This window comes from Mesocricetus auratus, unplaced genomic scaffold (genome assembly GCF_017639785.1).
Source record: "Mesocricetus auratus isolate SY011 unplaced genomic scaffold, BCM_Maur_2.0 Super-Scaffold_100011, whole genome shotgun sequence".
Classification (NCBI taxonomy): Eukaryota; Metazoa; Chordata; class Mammalia; order Rodentia; family Cricetidae; genus Mesocricetus; species Mesocricetus auratus.
In genome coordinates, this window is record NW_024429195.1 from 53,405,347 (window position 1) to 53,427,379 (window position 22,033).

At 42.8% G+C, this 22,033-nt stretch overlaps 1 protein-coding gene across 1 annotated transcript; it reads right to left on the reverse strand.

Annotated features, from left to right (window-relative positions):
- Positions 1-363: 363 nt before the first annotated feature.
- LOC101844418 (anaphase-promoting complex subunit 13) lies at positions 364-752 on the reverse strand. The gene has a single exon (XM_005081491.3). The coding sequence runs from the start codon at positions 690-692 to the stop codon at positions 468-470; it is 225 nt and encodes a 74-aa protein (XP_005081548.1). The 5' UTR covers positions 693-752; the 3' UTR covers positions 364-467.
- Between the last annotated feature and the right edge of the window lie 21,281 nt (positions 753-22,033).

The window sequence follows — 22,033 nt, forward strand, 5'->3', positions numbered from 1 at the left end:
TAAATCCTTGCCTGGGGGGTCTCCCCATTGTTCAGTTCACAGCATGGCAGCTGGCTTCAATAAACAAGCAAGAAAGCAGAGGAAAGAGAAAGCAGGTAACCTAGAAACAAGAGTCTTTTACAGCCATCCTTTCTGTTGGATTGGATTGTTAGAAGTCATGGGCTGGGCATAGTAGTGCCTTTAATCACAGTACTCAGGAGGCAGAGGCAGACAGATCACTGTGAGTTTGGGGCTAGCCTGGTATACACTTCGAGTTCCAGGACAGCCAGGGCCATGTGCACTTGCGCGCGCACACGCGCACACTCACACACACACACACACAAACACTCCCCCACTCCCTTCTCTCTCTTTTTTTTTTTCACGTTTTTGAGTGTTTATTATGCAAAGATCTGAATTCGGAGACAGAGAAGAAACATGCTGTATCTACGTATTTTTGAAAACTCCCCCCAACGGAGAGGAACCCAGTGTCAGTTTCCAGCGGGTGGGACGTTCTCATGGAGGCACTGCAAGGCCAGGTCTGTCCACTTCATCTCCTGTTCTTTCACAGACTCTGTGGTGCCGCCGTTGTCCTGCTCAGGCTCTGGAAGCTCACTCAGTGGGATGGCAACATCCTGGTATGGCAGCTTGTCTTCCCGCCAAGCGTCATCAATCAAATCCAGGATCCTTCCATCCCGTTGTACCTCACTGTCCATTTTCCTGCAGCTTTGTTCTCCTCAGTTCCACAGCACGGGAATCGGCTTCCTCCCGGCCCCGCCCGGTCTCCTGCCACTCCCTTCTCTTTTATATTGAATTGTTTCTTGTGTTGTATCATCAAACATCACCTGCGTTTTGGGAACTATTGTGAGACTTACAAAGGGGGATTTCCCTCCAGAGTTGACAGCTTGGTTAGAATGTGCTTCCGGAACTGTGTATTTCACACGACACCACATTTCCTGTACACTCCTTCTCACTGGTGTTCAGTAACACTAAGATAGGTGACTGAATTGAAGAGCCAACAGCCAGATTTCTCCTTTAAGCTACAATTGCTTTTGTTCCTGATGCTGAGGCAGGATTGATGAACTCAAGCTTGAGGCTACCCTGAGTTATTTACTAAAATAGCAGGCTAGTCAAGGCTATATAGCAAGACTTTGTCTCCTCTTGTAACCAGCACACAATAAATACATAGGGTGACACTCTGGTATCATGGGATATCAGGAAATTCTTTAAAGACAACCAAGCTATATACCCAAGTCGTGACTTCCTCTGCTTGCTAGACCAAAACTCTCCTAAGGAAGGTCACCACTGACTTCCTTGTCACCAAAATCAAGTTTCTGTCCATCCTTCTGAACTTCTGGAACAGTTTTGTAACCTCTCTCTTTTAGAATTTTCTCCCCCCTTCTATATATACATATGTTTATACATACATACATACATATATATATATATATTAATTTCAAGGTCTCCTACTTCACTTAGCTATGTCTTCACATCCTTCTTGAATGTTTCTCTTTAACAGATTCCTGAGAAATACAAAGTTCTCTGCTTGGTTTCAACTTGGACTCTACATTGCCCACACTAGTGATCTCATACAGCTCAAGTAGATCAGACAAGCAAATGTGCATTCTAGTTTGACCTGTTGTGACATGTCCACCAGAAGAGCCACTGGCCATAGCTTATGTAGAACTAGCATAAACATTGTCATCTTTCCCCAAAATGACTTTTCTGTCATTTCTTTTTATTACATTTTTAATTAATGTGTGTGAATATGTGTGAGTATATGCGTATGTGTGTATGTGTGTATGAGTGTGTGTGTATATGTGTGTATGTGTGTGTGTGTGTGAGTGGGAGAGTGTGTGTACGTGTGTGTATTGAGGCCATGTAGAGATCAAAGGAAAACTTGCAGAAATTAGTTCTCTCTTTCCACCATGTGGGCTTTAAAGATCAAATTTAGGTCATCAGGCTTGGCAGTGGTTTAACCCTAATAGGCCATTTGGCAGAGCCCAAGACTGCTTTTCTTGATTCTGTCATAGTGGCAGTAATATTTTCCTAGTTGTTTAAATTCAAAATCAGAACATAGCATCCTCTTTGCCTACATTTCTTTCTTATTCCCTCTATCAGACTATTTCCAAATATATACTTTACATTTCATTTTAGTGAACTGATTTTTAATTTTTTTTATTTTATTTTTTGTTTTTGGTTTTTACAAGACAGGGTTTCTCTGTATTGTTTTGGAGGCTGTCGGTCTAGCCCAGCCTTGAACTCGCAGAGATCCGCCTGCCTCTGCTTCCCAAGTGCTGGGATTAAAGGCGCGCGCCACCAACGCCTGGCGTGAACTGATTTTTAAAATGGGATAAATGGCAATGATTTCTCCAAGTCTATCTTAAAATAAATAATGAAAAATTAGCAATCATATTTTCCCAACTTTGTTTACTCAAGATCATTTTCATCTCCTGTGGTTTCTTCAATTTACTTAAACATTTTCTCTTTTTAAAACCTAAAGTATTTTCTAGCCTTTATTGATTTTTTTTAAAACTTATGTGTATGAGTATTGTGCCTGCATGTATATGTGTGAACCACATTGGTACCTAGTATCTGCAGAAGTCAGAAGATGGCCTCAGATCCTTTGGAACTGGAGCTAGAGATGGTTACACGTCACCATGCGGTTGCTGGAAACTGAACCAGAGTCCTCTGGAAGAGCAGCCAGTGCTCTTAACCACTGAGCCACTTCTCTAACCCTGCCTCTACAGTTAAACTTTATTTTTACTTATTGTCCACTGACTGATCATCAGGGTTTGCTCTTTCCAGCCACACATGTATAACTGCCTTTTCTACTTTGGTTGACTGTATGTCAGAGATCTATGGCTACTCTCTTAGCCTGCCCAGTAGAGCTAGGAAGCATTCTCCATTCAAGAACTAATCAAATATTGTCAACTGTTGAGACACATAACACGGTATGATAACATTTTATTTTTTATAAAAATACTTCAGTAAGTTGTCTTTTCTCTTTGTTTTCTGTGTACCTGTCACAATTTATCTTTTTCCCTCCCCAGAGCTCTCTATAACTAAATACATCACATACTCTGAGTCATGTCCTCCATCCTTCCTGATAAAAGTATTGGGGGTAATGGAGGCCTCCGTTTGTTCTCTACAGCTAACCATTCGGGACTCTTGCTGTTTTCTTATTTCCTTTGTGAGAGTCCTCTTTTCTTGATTCTGTGTGGGTTCATTCTTGGTTTCTCCATTGTTTTGTAAAATTCTGTCTCTCATAGCTCCCAAGTTAGAACGGTTCCCTTGCAGCGGGTTTTTGAAAGCTTGCTTATCTGAAATGTTTTTATTCCACGCTTACTCATAATTGGCAGCTTCTATAGAATTCGAGATCAGAAATGCATTTTTAAAAATATTTGTTTGACATTTATTTACTTATGTTGTGTGTCCATTGCCATACCAGACAGGGTCATTGATTGTTCCGGAACTCAACAATTAGGCTGCACTGGTTGGTAAGTGAATCCCAGGGTCTCTCCTGCCTCTGCCTCCCACCACTGGTATTAAGCATGTGCCACCACACTCAGCATTTTAATGTAGGTTCTAGAGACAGAACTTACTTCTTCATGCTTTGGGGCGAGCACCTTATTGACTGAGCTATTTCTCTAGCTCAGTCTACTTTAGAGAAAGTGAATTTTTTAAAAATTATGTGCGTGTGGAGAGGGCATGTGCACATGAGTGCAGGTTCCTGTGGGAGCCTGAAAAGAGAAGCCAGATCCCCCAGGGTTGAAGTCACAGGTGTTTGTGAATGACCAGACTTGGATGCGGACAAACTTGGGTCCCCTAAAAGAGTAATGTGTGCTCAGCCAGTTATGGTGGCACAAGCTTTTAGTCCTAGCATTCAGGATCCAGATATTTTTGGCAATGGAAACAAAATAGAGTCAAGTGATTAATTATGAGTTATCAAATTTACTCTTTTCTTTCTTTCTTTTTTTCCTTTCTGAAGTGACACTCCTTCCCTCTCCTACCTTAATTCATATGAACGCCATCTCCCTCTTGGAGCTGAGCACGATCCTTTCTTCCATGGGACCTAAGATCTTACCTGGTCAATGAAATGGCTGGCCATGAATTGAGGGAGTAAAGGCTGAACAGCCTACAGGAAAATGCACTGTAGCATACATGCTCAGTAGAACTCCCCTTCCCCCCCAGGTGATAGCGGGTGCCCATTTGGCTTGTTTTGGAACTGAACCCACCTGGTGAGGGTTCCTTCCATATTGTCAATCAAGAGGAGCTGGATTCAAACCCAACCCTCAGCCCTGCTGTTTTCTTGTTTGATCCTGAGAAGTGAGTCTCACTGGTTCCCTGCTCTTGGGTCATTCAGGTGACCTTGTCCTTTAGCTTCCAGGAGGTTTCAGAGGGTTTCATTGTGTTGGGCAAAAGTTGGTTCATTTTCATTATATACATGTCCCAAGTTCATGTATTTATTATGCTTTTGATGAACATTTAAATTTCCAGTTAGGGACTATTATTGACGCTATGAACATTTTTGTCAGAAGGATGCTGTGGCCAATTCCAACTGATACTGACTGATTTAGATGTATGACTTTAACTGCCAGGAGGATGAGTCTGAGTACTTACAGGTTTCAGTATTACAGTCTCCCACGTGTGCCAGCATTATGAGACTTATAGCTCCTTGATATCTCTTCAGTATTAAGAATTTCTAGATCTCATTTTGTATTCCTATCATTAGTGATATGAATCCCTTTTCTTAGGCTATTGAGTATGTGTCTCACCTATAATTCATAGCATTGGCTAATTATTTTGATCTCCCCACTTCCCTGCACTGGAGAGCAAATCCAGGATTTGATGTATCCTAGGCAAGCATCCTACCACTGAGCTATATCCCAACCCTTTTGTTTCCTTTTGACATGAAGCACTTCATATATTCTGGAAATTATATTTGGTTAATTATATTGAATTTTTTGACAAATGTCTTTTGAGCATTTACCAGTCTCAGAAGAAACAATAATGTAGTAAATAAAGAAAAAAACTATTTGAAATTCATGAAGCATTTTATATTCTAGCACAGGCATGGAAACAATAAGCAGTTTATTATATATGAAATTTTATGTGTGATAAATTTTACTCTGTGATAAGTGCTATAGAGGGGGATTGTAGGGATGAAGGATTGCCAGGCTGGGGCAATTTATAATAGTGGCCAGGAAGGCCTCACTGTCAAGAAGGCGGTAGGTAAAACCCTTAAGATCAGAAAGCAGGCCAAAGAGATGAGTGGTGGAATCACACCTTAGGGGCAGGCAGATCAGGGGGCCCAGGTGGGTCATTGTTGGATATACAGCAAGTTTAAGGCTAAACCTGGGCTCAAGAAAAAGAAAGAGAGAGGAAGAGAGAGAGGAAGAGAGAGAGAGGAAAAGAGAGAGAACCAATAAACAAAACAATGGCAGCAACAGCAAACATCTTAAGCTGACAAACACAAGGCCCTGAAGTGACAGCATACATGGGATGTGTAAGGAGCAGCGAAGATGCCGCTGGGGCCTGAGCTGAGTGGGGACACTGAGTCATACATAACAAATGAGATGGAGCAGTGAGGTGAGCGCGTGCGCAGAATGAAAAGTGCCGTGAAGCAGGCCATCACAACTGCTCTTCTCCCCTTAGTGTGGTGAAGTGGGCAGCTTTGTGAAGACAGGAAAGTCTGAGGAATGAGAGGCGCAATATCATTCCTTTTCAAGAAGCCTGCGAGGAGGGGCAAACAGGAGCAAACAGAATAACCCAGGTGAAGAGATAATGATGGCTTGAAGAGTGATAGTGATAGGGGTGGTGACTAAAGATAACCTGTTATCTCCGGCCCACCTGGAGTTGAGTGGCATGCGTTGGGTAGTTGTTGATTAGCTCTTCTTTTCCTTCTCTGGAGAAACTTTCTCAAGAATACTAAAGAACCCAGACTAAGATGGACAAAGCGAAGCTTACATCCCACTGGTGAGGACCAGCATGTGCGATCGTGACTTGGGCCATCAAAGTTTTCCAGAGCCGGAATTGGTTTTCGAAATAGAAGCCACAAGATTCATTGATGAGTCAACGTGGAATATTAGCAAAATTAAGAAATCAGGATGGCTGTAGTTTTTGTTGTTTCTGGTCTTCGAATGTTGATCGTTCCATGAGTTGACAGTGGAAAGACTCAAGACAAATTCACTTACATTTAGATCTACTGAATTTGATAAGCCTTCAGATGTCAAATGCAGATGTCAAGTTGGCAACTGTATACATAGGAAGTTTCATGAATGGTGGTGCATGCCTGAAATCCCAGCCCTTGAGAAGAAGAGGCAGGGAAATCAGAAGTTGACTTGACTATAATTGTGAGTTTGAGGCTAGCCTTGGGTACATGAGATCCTATCTCTAAATAAAAATATGAGTTTTGTTATTCAGTATTGTTAAGGAAACAAACAACTCAAATATCAGTGAATTATACCTGCTAGGATTTATTTCTTGCTATTTTTACACACAAGGATTCTAGATTTTCTCTAGCCTATGGCCAGCTGTAGGCCTAATTCAAATTCCTTTTAGCTTTGGGTTTTTTTTTTGTTTTGTTTTTTGTTTTGTTTTTCAAGACAGGGTTTCTCTGTATTGTTTTGGAGACTGTCCTGGAACTAGCTCTGTAGACCAGGCTGGCCTCGAACTCACAGAGATCCGCCTGCCTCTGCCTCCCGAGTGCTGGGATTAAAGGCGTGCGCCACCAACGCCCGGCTAGCTTTGGGTTTATTTGGAAGTTAACAGCCGCAAAACAAGCCCAGCCCTGCAATGGGGCCAGGCTGCCTGTTCTGCTTGGAAGAGAGATTTGAGGCAAATCCAGGATGCAGATATAAAATCTTTGTAGAAGAGGGGGAACAAATGGTTATAAGTAATGATTTAAACTACTACAGTGAATATGGTAAACATTAAAGAGAAGAAGTCCGAAGCCTGAGCCCTTCCAGCACTCAAAGGCTGTGGAGATAAGGAAAAACCACCAGGACAGACAGACAGAGAAGGAGCAGACAATATGGCAGAGAAAGCCATGGGAGCCATGTGCCATGAATGGATCAAGCAAGATGAGGGCTAGCATCACTCAACAGACTCAGCAATGGCAGAGTCTTTGGTGGTTTTGACAAGAAAATTAATGAGGTGCTATGGGGATTAGGAAAAGGGACTGGGTTTTAAATGCCCTTTCCCAAACTCATGTTGAAATATAATCTCCATTTTAATGATATTAAGAGGGGGACCCTTTAAGAGGTGATTAGGCCAGGAGGGCTGTGCCCCTCATCAGTGGACTAATGAAAGTCCTGCAAAAATGAGTCCCTTACAAAAGGACAAGGCTGATTACCTCTTCCCCTCGGCTTTGCTCATTTGCCATGGGACGGCCATCAGAAAGGAGCATGCTGGAAGCTGTCCCTCAAGTGTGAGCCCACATGCAGCTACACATTATGAATAAAATCTGTGGCATTTTGTTACAATAGCCCAAATGGACTGAGGTAGAGGACAAGGACCTGATTGATCTGGACGGAAGACATAGGGAGAGAAAAGTAAGGCACAGTGACTATAGGCAGGGTGTCCTTCCAAGACATTTTTCTAAAAGGAGAAAGTAGAAAATAGATGAATAATGGGATGGAAAAGTGAGGGCAATAGCAGGAATTTTATTAAGGCACGAGATGTGGCAGTAGGGTTTTACTCTAATATAAAAAGGCCAGCAGAGAGAAGAAAACATTTGACACCGGAAGAAAGAATGTTTCCCTTCTAGCATGGAGCCCAGGTTCCTATCACACACTAAGCAAGTGCCTGGCTACTGAGCTATCTGCATCTGTCCCCAAGCAAGAATTGTTAGGTCCCTGAATAGACTAGAAGTTATGAGATCCAGTATATAGTAGATGACTGATTTCCATTAAGAACATAATCTAAACCAGGCGTTGATGGCGCACGCCTTTAATCCCAGCACTTGGGAGGCAGAGGCAGGCGGATCTCTGTGAGTTCGAGGCCAGCCTGGTCTACAAGAGCTAGTTCCAGGACAGCCTCCAAAGCCACAGAGAAACCCTGTCTCGAAAAACCAAAAAAAAAAAAAAAAAAAAAAAAAACAACAAGAACATAATCTAAGTGGGGCGTTGGTGGTGCACGCCTTTAATCCCAGCACTCCGGAGGCAGAGGCAGGCGGATCTCTGTGAGTTCAAGGCCAGCCTGGTCTACAGACCGAGTTCCAGGACAGCCTCCAAAGCAACACAGAGAAACCCTGTCTTGAAAAAAGAAAAAAAAAAAAAAGAACATAATCTAAAGCTGAGTATTACAATGCATGTTGGAGGTGGAGGCAAGAGGATCAGAGGTTTAAATCATCTTCAGTTACACAGTGAGTTCGAAGCCAGCCTAGACTACCTGGAATGCTGTTTCAGAACCAAAACAAAGCAAAGCAGAACAAAAAACCATCCATGGTAACAGGTAAGAATACAGAACAAGCTGGGCAGTGGTGGCACACACTTTTGATCCCAGCACACTGGAGGCAGAGGCAGGCAGACATCTGAGTTCCAGGCCAGCATGGTCTACAGAGCTAGTTCCAGGACAGCTAGGCTACACATAGAAGGCCTGTCTCAAAAAACAAAACACAAACCAAAAAAGAAATGCAGACAAGGGGCTGGAGAGATGGCTCAGCGGTCCTGTGCTCTTCCAGAGGACACAGGTTCAATTCCCAGCACCTACATAGCAGCTCACAGCTGTCTGTAACTCTAGCTCCAGGAGTTACACTCTCATACAGACATACATGCAAGCAAAACAACAACAAAATCAATGGTTTAAGAAGAAAAGAATGCAAACAAACAAGTGTAGATAGGTGAGGGAGATGATATTGGAAGCATGCACTAAGTCTTTTCTGGATTTTATTGACATTACTCGTTAGAAATAAAATCAGAGGTTTTGGTTGTCAGACTAGGAAGAAATGATCAGAGTTGAGAGAAAGTATGACTGGTCTAGCAGAGTAAGAACGTGAATGGATTAGGAATTGACCATGACCATCGGTAGCACGAAGAGCCACTTGTCTGTGTGCATGTGTGTGGTTTCTTCCAACAACATTCAGCTGAAGAGGTGTAGGTGTGGAGCCAAAGGGAGGACTGGATTTAAGTTAGGAACAAGTGTAGAGAAAGTAAAAACTTTTTAAATTCAAATATTTGTACATTTCACTTACCCACTGTGTGTGTATGGAGATCTGAGGACAATTTGTGGGTGTTGGTTCTATCCTTCCGCCATGTTGACCCTGGGGATGAAGCTTGGGTTGGGGGTTTGGCAGCTAGTAAGCACCTTAACTTGCTGAACCATCTTCCCATCCTCTTCCTGCCAGTTCCCCGTCAGACATCTTGAGCTAAGGGCTGGGCATGTAGCTCACTGCAGTTGGTAGAGTGTATGCCTAGCCCTAGATTCCAGTCCAGCTCCGCACAAAACTGGGCGTGCTGGTACACGCCTGTAATCTCATCACTTAAGAGGGAGATGAAGTGTAGAAGACTGGAAACTTAAGGCCATCCTTAGCTGCACAGTGAGTCTGGGGCCCACTTAGGTTACAGGAGACTTTGTCTCAAAAACAAAATGAAACAAATGACCCATAGTACTTGAGCTAAACCACGCACATGACTGTATGCTGTTCATTCTTTGTGCAGTGTGGGTTTTCCAGCCCATGGTTTATCCATCAACAGGATGTCCAAACAGCCTTTAGACTCAATGTATGTCTGTGTGCCTGTGTGTTGATGTTTGGCTTAGTTTTTCCCCTTATTTCCTGTGTGCTGCCAGCCTTATCTAGCTGTTTTATGGCTATACCCACGTTCTGATCCCAGGTACTAATCTCAAAGAAGTTCTTAGGTAGGATTTGAAAATTCCTAATCTAAGAATGTCAGAGATGTTGCAGAGCCAGTTGCTACTCCAATGGTCGTTCAGTCGTTATCTGCTGTGTCCTTGTCCTTCCACCTCCTCAAGACTACAGCCCCATATGTCATAGTCTCCGGAGGAGACCAGTTTTCTGATTCCTGAAACAAGTGGAATGGAGATGAGGTGCTATGGAGGGCTATCTTGACCAGAACTCTCCTGGAAGTTTTATTTGATTTTATTTTTTGGTTTTTCAAGACAGGGTTTCTCTGTGTAACAGTCCTGACTGTCTTGGAACTCACTCTGTAGACCAGGCTGGCCTCAAACTCAGAGATCTGCCTGCCTCTGCAACCCAAGTGCTGGGATTAAAGGTGTGCACCACTACTGCCCAGCTTATGTTTTCATTTTTCAGCATTCAAATCTTTTACTGACATGGGTGTCAATTTTGATGTCATTTGAAATAAGTATCTTTTTCTCTCCAAATATTTAATCACTTGTCCTCATATAGTTTATCAAAATTTCACCACTACCACCACCGCCCGGCGTCTATCTTAGTCTTTATACCCTATTGTTAACAGCCTAACTTAGGTCACTTCCTGCCAATTCCCATCTAGATCACTGCCACAGGCTCCTGGCTCTGGGTGTTCAGTCCCTTACACACAGCTCAGAGAGAATGACCTTCATATAACATAAAATTGATTGTGTTGCTCCTTCATATCTTTCAGTACTCACCCAGTTTCCTACATGTGAAGAGCTGAATGACATAGCTCATTTATCTAGACTTATTAGGACTTGCAAGTGTGTGTGTGTGTGTGAGAGAGAGAGAGAGAGAGGGAGGGAGAGAGAGAGAGAGAGAGAGAGAGAGAGAGAGAGAGAGAGAAAGAGAGAGAGAGGGAGAGGGAGAGAGGGAGAGAGAGAGAGAGAGAGAGAGAGAGAGAGGGAGAGAGAGAGAGAGAAAGAGGGAGAGAGGGAGAGGGAGAGGGAGAGAGAGAGAGAGAGAGAGAGAGAGAGAGAGAGAAAGAGAGAGAGAGAGAGGGAGAGAGAGAGAGAGAGAGAGAGAGAAAGAGAGAGAGAGGGAGGGAGGGAGGGAAAGAAAGAGAGAGAGAGAGAGAGAGAGAGAGAGAAAGAGAGAGAGAGGGAGGGAGGGAGGGAGGGAAAGAAAGAGAGAGAGAGAGAGAGAGAGAGAGAGAGAGAGGGAGGGAGAGAGAGAGAGAGAAAGAGAGAGAGGGAGAGGGAGAGGGAGAGAGCACCTGAAGCCTGTCCTAAGAGCTTTTTTTTTAGCATGCCAAACATTCCATGTTATACCTCACTTCCAGACATCTGTTCTAATTTGCCTCTGACCTACCCCCTTATATTTTGGATGACCAAATCATCCATCCTTTAGGTTTCACTAGGACAACATGTCCTATAAAGAGTATTTTATGGGGACTGGAGAGATGACTCAGCAGTTGAGAGTGCTGGCTGCTCTTCCAGAGGATCCAGGTTCAATTCCCAACACCCACACGGCTGCTCACAGCTGTCTGTGACTCCAATTCCAGGGGATCTGAAACCCTCACACCAATGTACGTAAAATAAAAAATTAAAAAAAAAGAGTATGTTGTGATGATTTTCTTTGAGCCCAGAGAGTAGGAGCTTCTCCTGTGCCTACTATACTGCCTATACTTCCCCACCATGGCTCTAAGTATTCAGAGTTGCAATATCTTATTTACTTCTCTTCTAGAGAAGTACCCAGCACAAAGACTGTCAGGTTAGTTTTATCTGTTAGTGACACAGCCTAGTATCATCCAGAAGGGGAGCCTAAATTGATGAGTCGCTTACATTAAACTGATCTGTGGACATGCCTATAGGGGATTGTCTAGATTGTTAGTTGATGTTGGGAGAGCAAAGCCAACTGTGGGTGGCCTCTAGGCAGGTAGTTCGGGGTTGCATAAAAGAAGCTAGCTGAGCACGGGCATGCATGAGTCATCAAACAGCATTCCTCCATGGTTTCTGCTGTATTTCTTGCAACGAATGAGTTTGCTGCCTGGCTAGAAGTAATGCTTCATGGGATAGCAAGCACACCTGCCTTCAATTTCCTGCTTGAGTTTCCCATCTGACTTTCCTCAACCATAGACTATGACCTAGAGATAGAAGCTGAATAAAGTTTTTCCTCCCCAACGTGGCTTTTGGTGAGAGTGTTTTATGATAGCACCTACAACGGAGGTCCACATCTGTAATCCTAGCACTTGGGAGACAGAGACAGAGATCAATAGTTCAAGACCACCCTTCCATAGGGACTTTGAGACTACCCTGAGCTATAAGAGACACTGTCTTAAAAGTAAAAAACTTTTTTTGTTGTTTTTTTAAAGGCAGGAAAGATGGCTCAAGCCTGGTGACCTGAGTTTGGTTCCTAGGACCCACATGGTGGAGAAAGAAACTGACTTTGGCAGGTTGTACACAATGGCACTCACATAACTCCCCTGCACCTCACTATTACCACTCCACCACAACGTAGAAAGGTCATAAAATCAGCAACAATGGAAACCCTGTAAAACAGAATTTTATGCTCTACTCCTTAATCCCTAGGACCTAACACATAGTAAGTTTGTTTGTTGGTTTGTTTATTCTCCAGTGCTGGAGACTGATCAGGGTTGGTCTCTCAAGTGCTAGACAAATGTTCTTTCCTCACCCACACATAGTAAATTTGTATAAATATTTTCATATTCTTTTTCATTGGAATATATTCTGTGGATGTGTTTTGAATTCACCAAAAACATATTAACTACAAGGAATATAGCAGACACTGTACAAGGCAGTAAGAACATAGAACGGCAGGGTCACTTAGACTTCTGTGGCAGAGACAGACAGTAAACGCAACGGTTGTATAAAAACAGTTGTAGTGTGTGTGAGGGAGAGTTGTGTTGGTTGTGATGGCCTGAGTTTGATCTGGAATCCCATACTAACAGGGAGAATCAGTTCCCTAAGGTTGTCCTATGACACGTTCTGTGTGTACTCACACCAGCCTTCATGGGCACATCACACACAACAACAACAATACACAAGAAAAAATCTAAAGATAAAGAAAATCTCACATACACACAGACAGGTTCATTTTTTTTTTTTTTTTTTTTTTTTTTGGTTTTTCGAGACAGGGTTTCTCTGTGACTTTGGAGGCTGTCCTGGAACTAGCTCTTGTAGACCAGGCTGGCCTCGAACTCACAGAGATCCACCTGCCTCTGCCTCCCGAGTGCTGGGATTAAAGGCGTGCGCCACCAACGCCCGGCGACAGGTTCAATTTTTAATCCACTGTTACAAGACTTATCTCTGGGCTTGTCTCAGCTTTCCCCAGACGCTCTCGTTTCTTCTTTGACACACTTATCATTATCCTCACTGTTCTAACAGTTTGCTTTAAGGCCACGCATCTGGCCACCCTTCTGACATCTTTATGCTATCACCTTACCAGATCAGACAAGTCTGTGCATGTCTGGTCCCATGAGTTTACCTTTTCACTAGGAAAGGACAGAAAACTCATTTTCTGGACATATGGTGTGTGTATGAGGGGGGAGGTGTAGGCCAGAGGTTAACACTGGGAATCTTCCCTAATCTCTTCTCTATCATCTATCTGTCTACCTGTCTGTCTGTCTGTCTGTCTGTCTGTCTATCTATCTATCTATCATCCATCCATTCATCCATCCATCCATCCATCCATCCATCCAAGGTCTTGTGCAGCTCAGGCAGTCCGCACTGAGGATGACCATGACTTTCTGACCACTTCTGCCACCACCTCCTGACTGCTGATGTTGCATAGGTCACCATCAGTTTATATGGTCCTGTGGATGAAATTCCACCTTAGTTTTTGAGACAGGGTCTCTCACTGAATCTGGAGCTCATCATTGGCTAAAGGGACTGGCCACTGAGCCCTGGGCATCCTCCTGTCTTTGCCTTCCCAGAATTGGGATTTCAGGCTTACACGCGCATTTGTTTGTTTGCCTGAGTGTGGGTACTGTGATTCACACTCTGATCTTCCATGTTCATTGCAAGCACTTTTCTGGTCAAGCGTCTCATCAGCTCTTTGTTTTGTTGATATTTTGAAGTCACTTTCAACTTGCTTGTGTTGGAGAGGGCTACAGTGTGCAGGTTCATCTCTCCTATCAACTAACATGAAGTAAGGAAAAAAAAGACACCAGGCAGAGGTGGCGCACACCTTTAATCCCAGCACTCGAGAGGCGGGTCTCTGTGAGTTCAAGATCAGCCTGGTCTACAAGAGCTAGTTCCAGGACAGCCTCCAAAGCCACAGAGAAACCAACCCTGTCTCAGAAAAAGAGAGTGTTCCATTGATTTTGATGGACATTTTTCAAGTGTTTGTTAGTCAGCCATTGAAATTTATATTTCTGTGAGTTATTTGAATTCTTTGTTTTTCTTTTCTTTCCTCTTTTTTCTTTTTTGTTTGCTTGATTTTTTTTTTCAAGACAGGATTTCTCTGAGTAATAGCACTATCTATCCTGGAACTTGCTTTGTAGATCAGGCTGGCCTTGAACTCACAGAGATCCACCTGCCTCTACCTCCTGAGCGCTGCCTGGCAATGCTTTTCCTTTGAAGATTTTGGTGCTTTTAAGTTTTTTCCTTTATCCTTTCCTCTGCCCCTCACATAGGTTCTCACCATTTAGTTTCAACTGGCCTTCACTTACAATCCTCTGGCCTCTGGCTCCTGCGTGCTAACATGTATACCACCATGAATGATTTCAGTAGTTTAACAAAAGTAAATAAATAAGGGGCTGGAAATATGGCTCAGCAGTTGGGGCATTGCCTGTTCTCCCTGATGACCAGGGTTCAATTCCCAAAACACATGGCAGTGCACAGCCCTCTATAACTCCGGTTCCAGGGAATCCAATGCTCTCTTCTGATCTATGTGGGCATCAGGCATGCACATGGTCCACGGACAGGCAAAACTATGCACATGAAATAAAAAATACATCAATATTCGTGTTATTAAAAAAGACAATTTTATTGAGTTCTTTGTAAATTTAAAGGAATTGCTTGTTGCAAATATTTACTAAGCTAATTTAAAATATTTTCATCTTTTTTCCTCCTTATTAATATATCGATACTTAAACTCAGAACTTAAAATTTAAAATTATAAGCATATGTTGTATGACTGGGCTGTACCTAAGACTCTAATTGTATTTTTTTTTCTTTTGGTTTTTGAGACAGGGTTTCTCTGTGTACCTTTGTAGACTAGGCTGGCCTCGAACTCACAGAGATCCACCTGCCTGCCTCTGTCTCCTGAGTGCTGGGATTAAAGGCGTGCGCTACTACTGTCCGGCTGTATTTTTTTATTTTTGAAATTAAATTTTATATGGTTAAATATGTTGATATGTTTCTTTATAATGTTTATACAATTTTAGGCTTCCTGCAGGCGGTTACCCTGTAGCTCCCACTTCTCATTCACAGGCTAGATAGTCACTTTTACTTTACTTTTGTTAAGCAGTTTTACTTCTAACTCAATTCATCTGAAACTTATTTTGCTTTACTTTTAGCTAATGTGCAGAAATTTCTAATACATTAGGAATATTATTTTCATGCCTTCCAAAATTGCCACAACTTTTTCTCCCTTAGATCTGTATTAGTTTTGATTTTGCTATGTTGAAATATTAAATTTTTGGTAGTTCAATCTACTAATCATTAGTGATTTCTCCTTGTTTTTCAGCTTAGAAAGGCCTCACTAACTAGAGATTTAATATACATTTATGCTTTCATTTTTTTCCTTCTTTCTCCTCTCCCTCCTCCTTGCCTTCTCTTAGAGTTTGCACAAGGTGGCCTTCAGTATACAGAATTACTAAGCTTGTCTAAAGTTACTGTAGCCTCTTGTGGGCTTATAGATAAAAAAAAAAAACTATGGGCTTGCGTTTGGGATGTGTTTTTTTATACTACCACCCTCTTTCCCTCCTGCATAACAACAACAACAAACAAAACAAAACAAAAACAGTTAATAAACTGTTGAAGTGAAAGGTTGTCTTTAGATATTTGGTATATAAATTTAGTCATTTCTATTGAGAGAATGAAAAACAAAACAAACGAACAAACCCCCAAACTAGCCCGGTTCTGAGGAGATACTACTTGCTTCTCCTTATACCTTGGGGTTCTGTTCTACATCACTTTCTTTGAAGTCGGAGGGGGGCTCTGTGCAGGGCGGCTGCGCAAACAGCACAGCAGCCTCTATACATCAAGGTGTGAACTACCATGACGATAAACCATTCACAGCGTGGCGGGAGGGAACGTCGGTTTAATACACTTGGCGGTTACCCTGCAGATCCCTCTGTCTGTGCGAGCTTTGTTCGGCTGGAGCAAACAAGAACGTTCTGAATCTTGACACACAAGGGCCCTTTCAACAGCGCATCCTGTTATGAGAGGAGGCACAGTGCTGGGCAGACATTGCCGTTTGGAGCCAGTACACTGAGGGCTTTTCTCTCGCATCCTCTCCGTCTGTAAAGGGTCTGTTTTCAAGTCCCCAAAGTGACTTTTCTATAGATCGGAGGGATGTATAAATATTTTATGTGTTTATGCTCACACGGAATGGAGAGCAAGCTGCAATCGTGTAAAAGTAGCCAGGACTTTCCAATAAGGAAAGCAAATTCTTTACGCGTTTTACTTGGGAAGAGGGTGCTTAAAGTCAAGTGTGTCATAGAAACAATGGGAGAAGCATTTATATGGAGAATGTAGTGGCAACACAGAGTTACATACAGTTATTCTGGACCTCAGGGGCACTGTTTGTCATCAAGTTTACAGACTTCTCCTCTGTCCTGATGTCTATGTCAGTGTGTTAGAAACCTAAATCAGGCCCGGTGGTGGTGGCGCACGCCTTTAATCCCAGCACTCGGGAGGCAGAGGCAGGCGGATCTCTGTGAGTTCGAGGCCAGCCTGGTCTACAAAGTGAGTTCCAGGACAGCATCCAAAGCCACAGAGAAACCCTGTCTCGAAAAACTACAACAACAACAAAAAAAAAAAAAAAAAAAGAAACCTAAATCAGTCAGGCAGTAGTGGTGCATGCCTTTAATCGCAGCACTCAGGAAGCAAAGGCAGGTGGATCTCTGTGAGTTCAAGACCAGCCTGTTCTACAGAGTGAGTTCCAGAACAGCCAGGGCTGTTACATAAAACAAAACAACAACTAAATTAAATGATGATGTTGGATTCTTTTGTTTGTTTGTTTGTTTGTTTGTTTTTGTTTTTCGAGACAGGGTTTCTCTGTGGCTTTGGAGGCTGTCCTGGAACTCGCTTGGTAGTCCAGGCTGGTCTCGAACTCACAGAGATCCACCTGCCTCTGCCTCCCAAGTGCTGGGATGTTGGATTCTTAGTCCTAGGAACATTGGGATGAAGAGAAGCCAAAAAGAGATTGATCAGGGATCCTTGCACGTCTATCTGCATCCTGTCACTTCATAATGGTGTCTCTGTCCTGAGTCCCAGCATACCATTCTGCTCAATCTCAGGGTTTTCACTTAGGTTGTAGCACATACTCAACTTTAAGAGCCTTCTCTTGCAAGCACTACACCAGCGTGTGGTAATTTCTCCTTTTGGAGACCACTGGAGTAGAGGAGGCATTTTTGACTTAACATTTTGAATTCTCCCCCCCCCCAGGAAAACCTGTGCCCACAGTTACATTATAGACAATATTTACATCTTTGAAACTGGATGAGATCACCTTGGGAGGGAATATAGATGAAGAAGACACAGGATGGAGTTCTGGGTATTTCTCATTTTAGAGACTGAGGGGAAATATGAGAACAGCCTGTCTTGGAGATCTTGCCACAGAAGTCCATAAAGACTCACATCGCTCTGAAATAATCACATGGAAGGCCAGGTGTGGTGAAACATGCCTGTAATCCCAGGTCTTGGGAGACTGAGGCAGGGAGATTTCCTAGTTGTGTTTTGAAGTTTCCTTCGGCCATATTTTTAAAAAAATGCTGAGATCCTTTGATGTCCCTGAGTTTCCTACACGTTTTAAAAATGTTAAGTTCCATCTGAGAGTTGGTCTTAAGATCGTGAACGATGGAGGCAGCCTCCCCAAATTAATGACTCTGTTACTCATTCTGCATTTATCACAGACGTGTTGCAGCCTTCTGGCTCTTCCCTAAGAGCCTACAACTCATCTCCACAACTGGCCTTTTTATTCTCTTGAGGAACTCAGAGTTCTTGGTCTTCTCTGTAATGTCCTGTACCTGGTGCACAATAAGCATGTAATAAACATTTGCAGTGGTTTAGATACAGGGATATCTCAAATTAAACATCTTTCAAATTAGGAATAACTTTGGATTTCTACATATGTATGTATCTTTTAAAGTGCATCGAGCTTGCTGTAGGAGTAATAAAAGTCGGCCATTAATTTACTATAAGAGAAACATTTTAAATATGTGTAGCTAGGACTTCTTGCTTAATTCTCCTTTCTTCCTTCTCCAAAGGTCGTTGGCTTTTTCTTCAGAGAACATTTTCTTGCTGTCTCCAGAAACACTCTGTTCCCTGCTCCCCAATATTATCTGCACATGCGCTCTATCTTTGTAGGTGAGCTGCTCGGCCTCCTGAAATACAGTTTGCTCATGAGTTTCTGCTGTTTCAGGGAGCACCTTGAGGACTCTACACTTGGCACCATTCTGCATCCTTGGCATCTCTCCACAGTCACCATTTAGAAAGCTCCTGCTCTGCTGGGTTCCTCACCCTCAGAGCTCTGTGGAGATTAGAAGAAGATTCTATTACACTGCCTTGAAAATGTGATGGAAAAATGAAATTTGCTTTACAAAGAAAGGAAGCATTTGAAACGCAAGTCATTCCAACAGGAGTCTTAAAAAGGCATAGCTTTTAGTGAGGTAAAATGGCAAATGGGCAAGTTCCTGATTTGGATCACCATTTGGTAAGTAGCAAGGTGTTTAAAATCACTCACGCAAGCCGGGCGTTGGTGGTGCATGACTTTAATCCCAGCACTCACGAGGCAGAGGCAGGGGTATCTCTGTGAGTTCAAAGCCAGCCTGGTCTACAGAGCGAGTTCCAGGACAACCTCCAAAACAATACAGAGAAACCCTGTCTCGAAAATCCAATAAATAAATAAATAACATCACTCACGCATTAAAGGGTGCGGAGGAGCAGTGTTCTATAGTACAGTGGGCTAACCATAGCTGACTCTGTGTGTGTGTGCACAAACCTAGGGCTCTGGATGCAGTAGGTAAGCATTCTCCCTCTGAGCCACGCCCTTAGCGTAACAATCAACTTAATATTTCAAGATTCATAGCAGGGGAGAATTTTGAAAGTTCTAAATACAAAGAAGTGATAAATGTTTGAAATAATGACTATGCCAATGACCTCATTCCTATCGTTAGAGATAGCATACATGTATTGAAGTATCACTCTATATTCCATAAATGTATAAATAAGTCAATGAAAACTTTAATATACTAAATAGATATTGTATTATTTATACTATATTACATTACAGATATATGGGTATAATATATATATGTACATATATATATATATTACTTATATGACAGGTTTGGTGCTTGAATCTCAGCATGCAGGAGGTTGAGACAGGAGGATCACAAGTTTGAGGTCAGGCTGACCTATAAAACAAATCATCAATTCCTAAAACGAAGCAAAAACATTTCACCAAAAGATAAGCATTTGCAAATAATTACATTCATAGTTAAAACTATGGATGTGCATGGTCCATTCACATAAAGCAAGCATCAGAGTATTCGTGACTTGCTACGTGATTTTTTTCAGTCCGGTAGACTGAACTTGGGCCTTGCACATGCTAGGCAAGTGCTCCATCTCCAGCGCTCAGAGCAAGCTTGCACCGAGATCTGAAGATCCTGCTCTCTATGGTGCTCATGGCATCCATTAAATAATTTCACTTTGTTTCACCAGGTGTGCCCTCAGGAGGCAGAGGCAGGCTCTGCCTGTGAGTTTGAAGCCAGCCTGGTCTACAGAGTGAGTCACAGGACAGCCAGAGTTACAGAAAGAGACCCTGCCTCAAAATAATAATAATAATAATAATAATAATAATAATAATAATAATAATAATAATGATAGCTGGGCGGTGGTAGCACACGCCTTTAGTCCCAGCACTCAGGAGGCAGAGGCAGGTGGATCTCTGCGAGTTCAAGACCAGCCTTGTATACAAGAGCTAGTTCCACGACAGCCTCCAAAGCCACAGAGAAACCATGCCTGGGAACACCCTCCCCCAATAATAATAGTTTAAAATGTATCCTTTTGGCCTGGCTGTGGTGGTGCACACCTTTAATTCCAGCACTCAGGAGACAGAGGCAGGTGGATCTCTGTGAGTTCCAGGCCAGCCTGGTCTACAGAGTGAGTTCCAGGATAACCAGGACTGTTTCACAGAGAAACCCTGTGTTGAGAAACAAACAAAAAACTATCCTTCTGTTTACTAAAGGTTCATTAAAATTATGTACAAGGAAGTCCAAATAGAGGACAGCTTTTGGGAGTTGGTTCTCACCATCTACCACTATGGGTCCTAGGGATCAAATTCAGGCTGTCAGGCTTGATAGCAAGTGCTTTTATCCACTGAGCCATCTTGCCTATAAAAGTGCTAAATTCTTAAGACAGCTTTTGGGAGGGCCTGTTCTTCTAGGGCTTTAAGCACACATGTTGTAAGCACACTCATTGCCTGAATAGTGGGTTTTGCTCATAGGAATGTAGGAGATGAGATAAGGACCCGGAAAACAGAATAAGGAACAAGATGCCATGGTCACATCTGTGGAGAGGAAGGAGCTAGGCAACCGGAGTCACAAGTGGTAAAAATGTCCTGTCACGTTTTACCCCCAGCCCCATCATATACAACACAAACATAGCCATTTAGTCCAAAAATAGCAATTAGAAATGCAAATACAACAGCCGGGCGTTGGTGGCGCACGCCTTTAATCCCAGCACTCGGGAGGCAGAGGCAGGCGGATCACTGTGAGTTCGAGACCAGCCTGGTCGGCCGAGCGAGTTCCAGGACAGCCTCCAAAGCCACAGAGAAACCCTGTCTCCAAAAACCAAAAAAAAAAAAAAAAAAAAAAAGAAATGCAAATACAACAATTCACTGTTTCTTGGGAACTCTAAACACGGAAGGGCTTAGACTATGTTTGGTAATTGCTAAGACGGTAGCCTTGAGGATGGCTTAAATCATTCTTCAAGTTGAGTGTATCGACTTTATTTCTCTTCCACTCAATAACGTGAGCTAGATTGCCTAAGCTTGTTCATACATCAGGCCTAGTAACCGTCATCACTGACAGTCTTTGAACTCCTTTAGTATATCTCTGGATGGATTCTGTTAGTGCTGATTTGTTAAACTCTCACAGAAACACAAGGAGGGCATCATCGATTATCATTTCATAGGTAAAGAAACAGGCCATGGGCTAGTGAGTTGGCTCAGTGGTAAGAGTGCTTGCTGTCAAGTCTGGGGAATCTGAGTTCAATCCCTGAGATCCCTGAGGTGAGTGGAAGAACACTAACTCTCTCAAGTTGTCCTTCAACCTCCTCGTGTGCACTGTGGCACTAATGCACACCTTCAACAAAGTCATAAATAAAGAAATGTGATGTAAAAAGAAAAGGGTCAGGCCAGAGAAGTTTGTCTTGCAAAGCTGGTCTCACGACTAGGAAGTATTGGGGCTAAGCTCCTTCTCTCTAGCAGCCCACCTTCACATTCTGCCTAGGGAGAGGGAGGGAATGGAACTGGTGTGTGGTTTAAGATTTTGACTTGATTTCGTAGTTGGCATATACACTTTTGTCTAATTGGGAGGTGACTAAAGGCATCTGGGGCTGGCTGATGTGTTGGTAGAAAATTACTATTATTATAAGGGTGATTATTATAGTATTTAGTAATTATGCAATGCTTTATACTTCAAAGACCTGTGCTTTATAATTCTTTATTAGCTATGTCTCCAAACATCTCTGTGATATAAAGATGCATTTAGAGGAAAAGCTGAGGCCGAGGAAGATGGGCAACCATGTCTAAACTAAAGTGGAAAGTATGTATCTATTTACTGTGTGTGTGTTTATGTGTGTGTGTGGCAGGATGGGGGTGTGAGAGAGGACAACCCGCACACCATGTGGGTTTCGGTTATCTCTCAGAGGCCGTGGGGCCAGCACCTTTTCCCACTCAGCCATCTTGCTGGCCCCTGGGCCACCACTTTTATTTAAAACAATAAAATAAAAAGAGTGGAGGTGG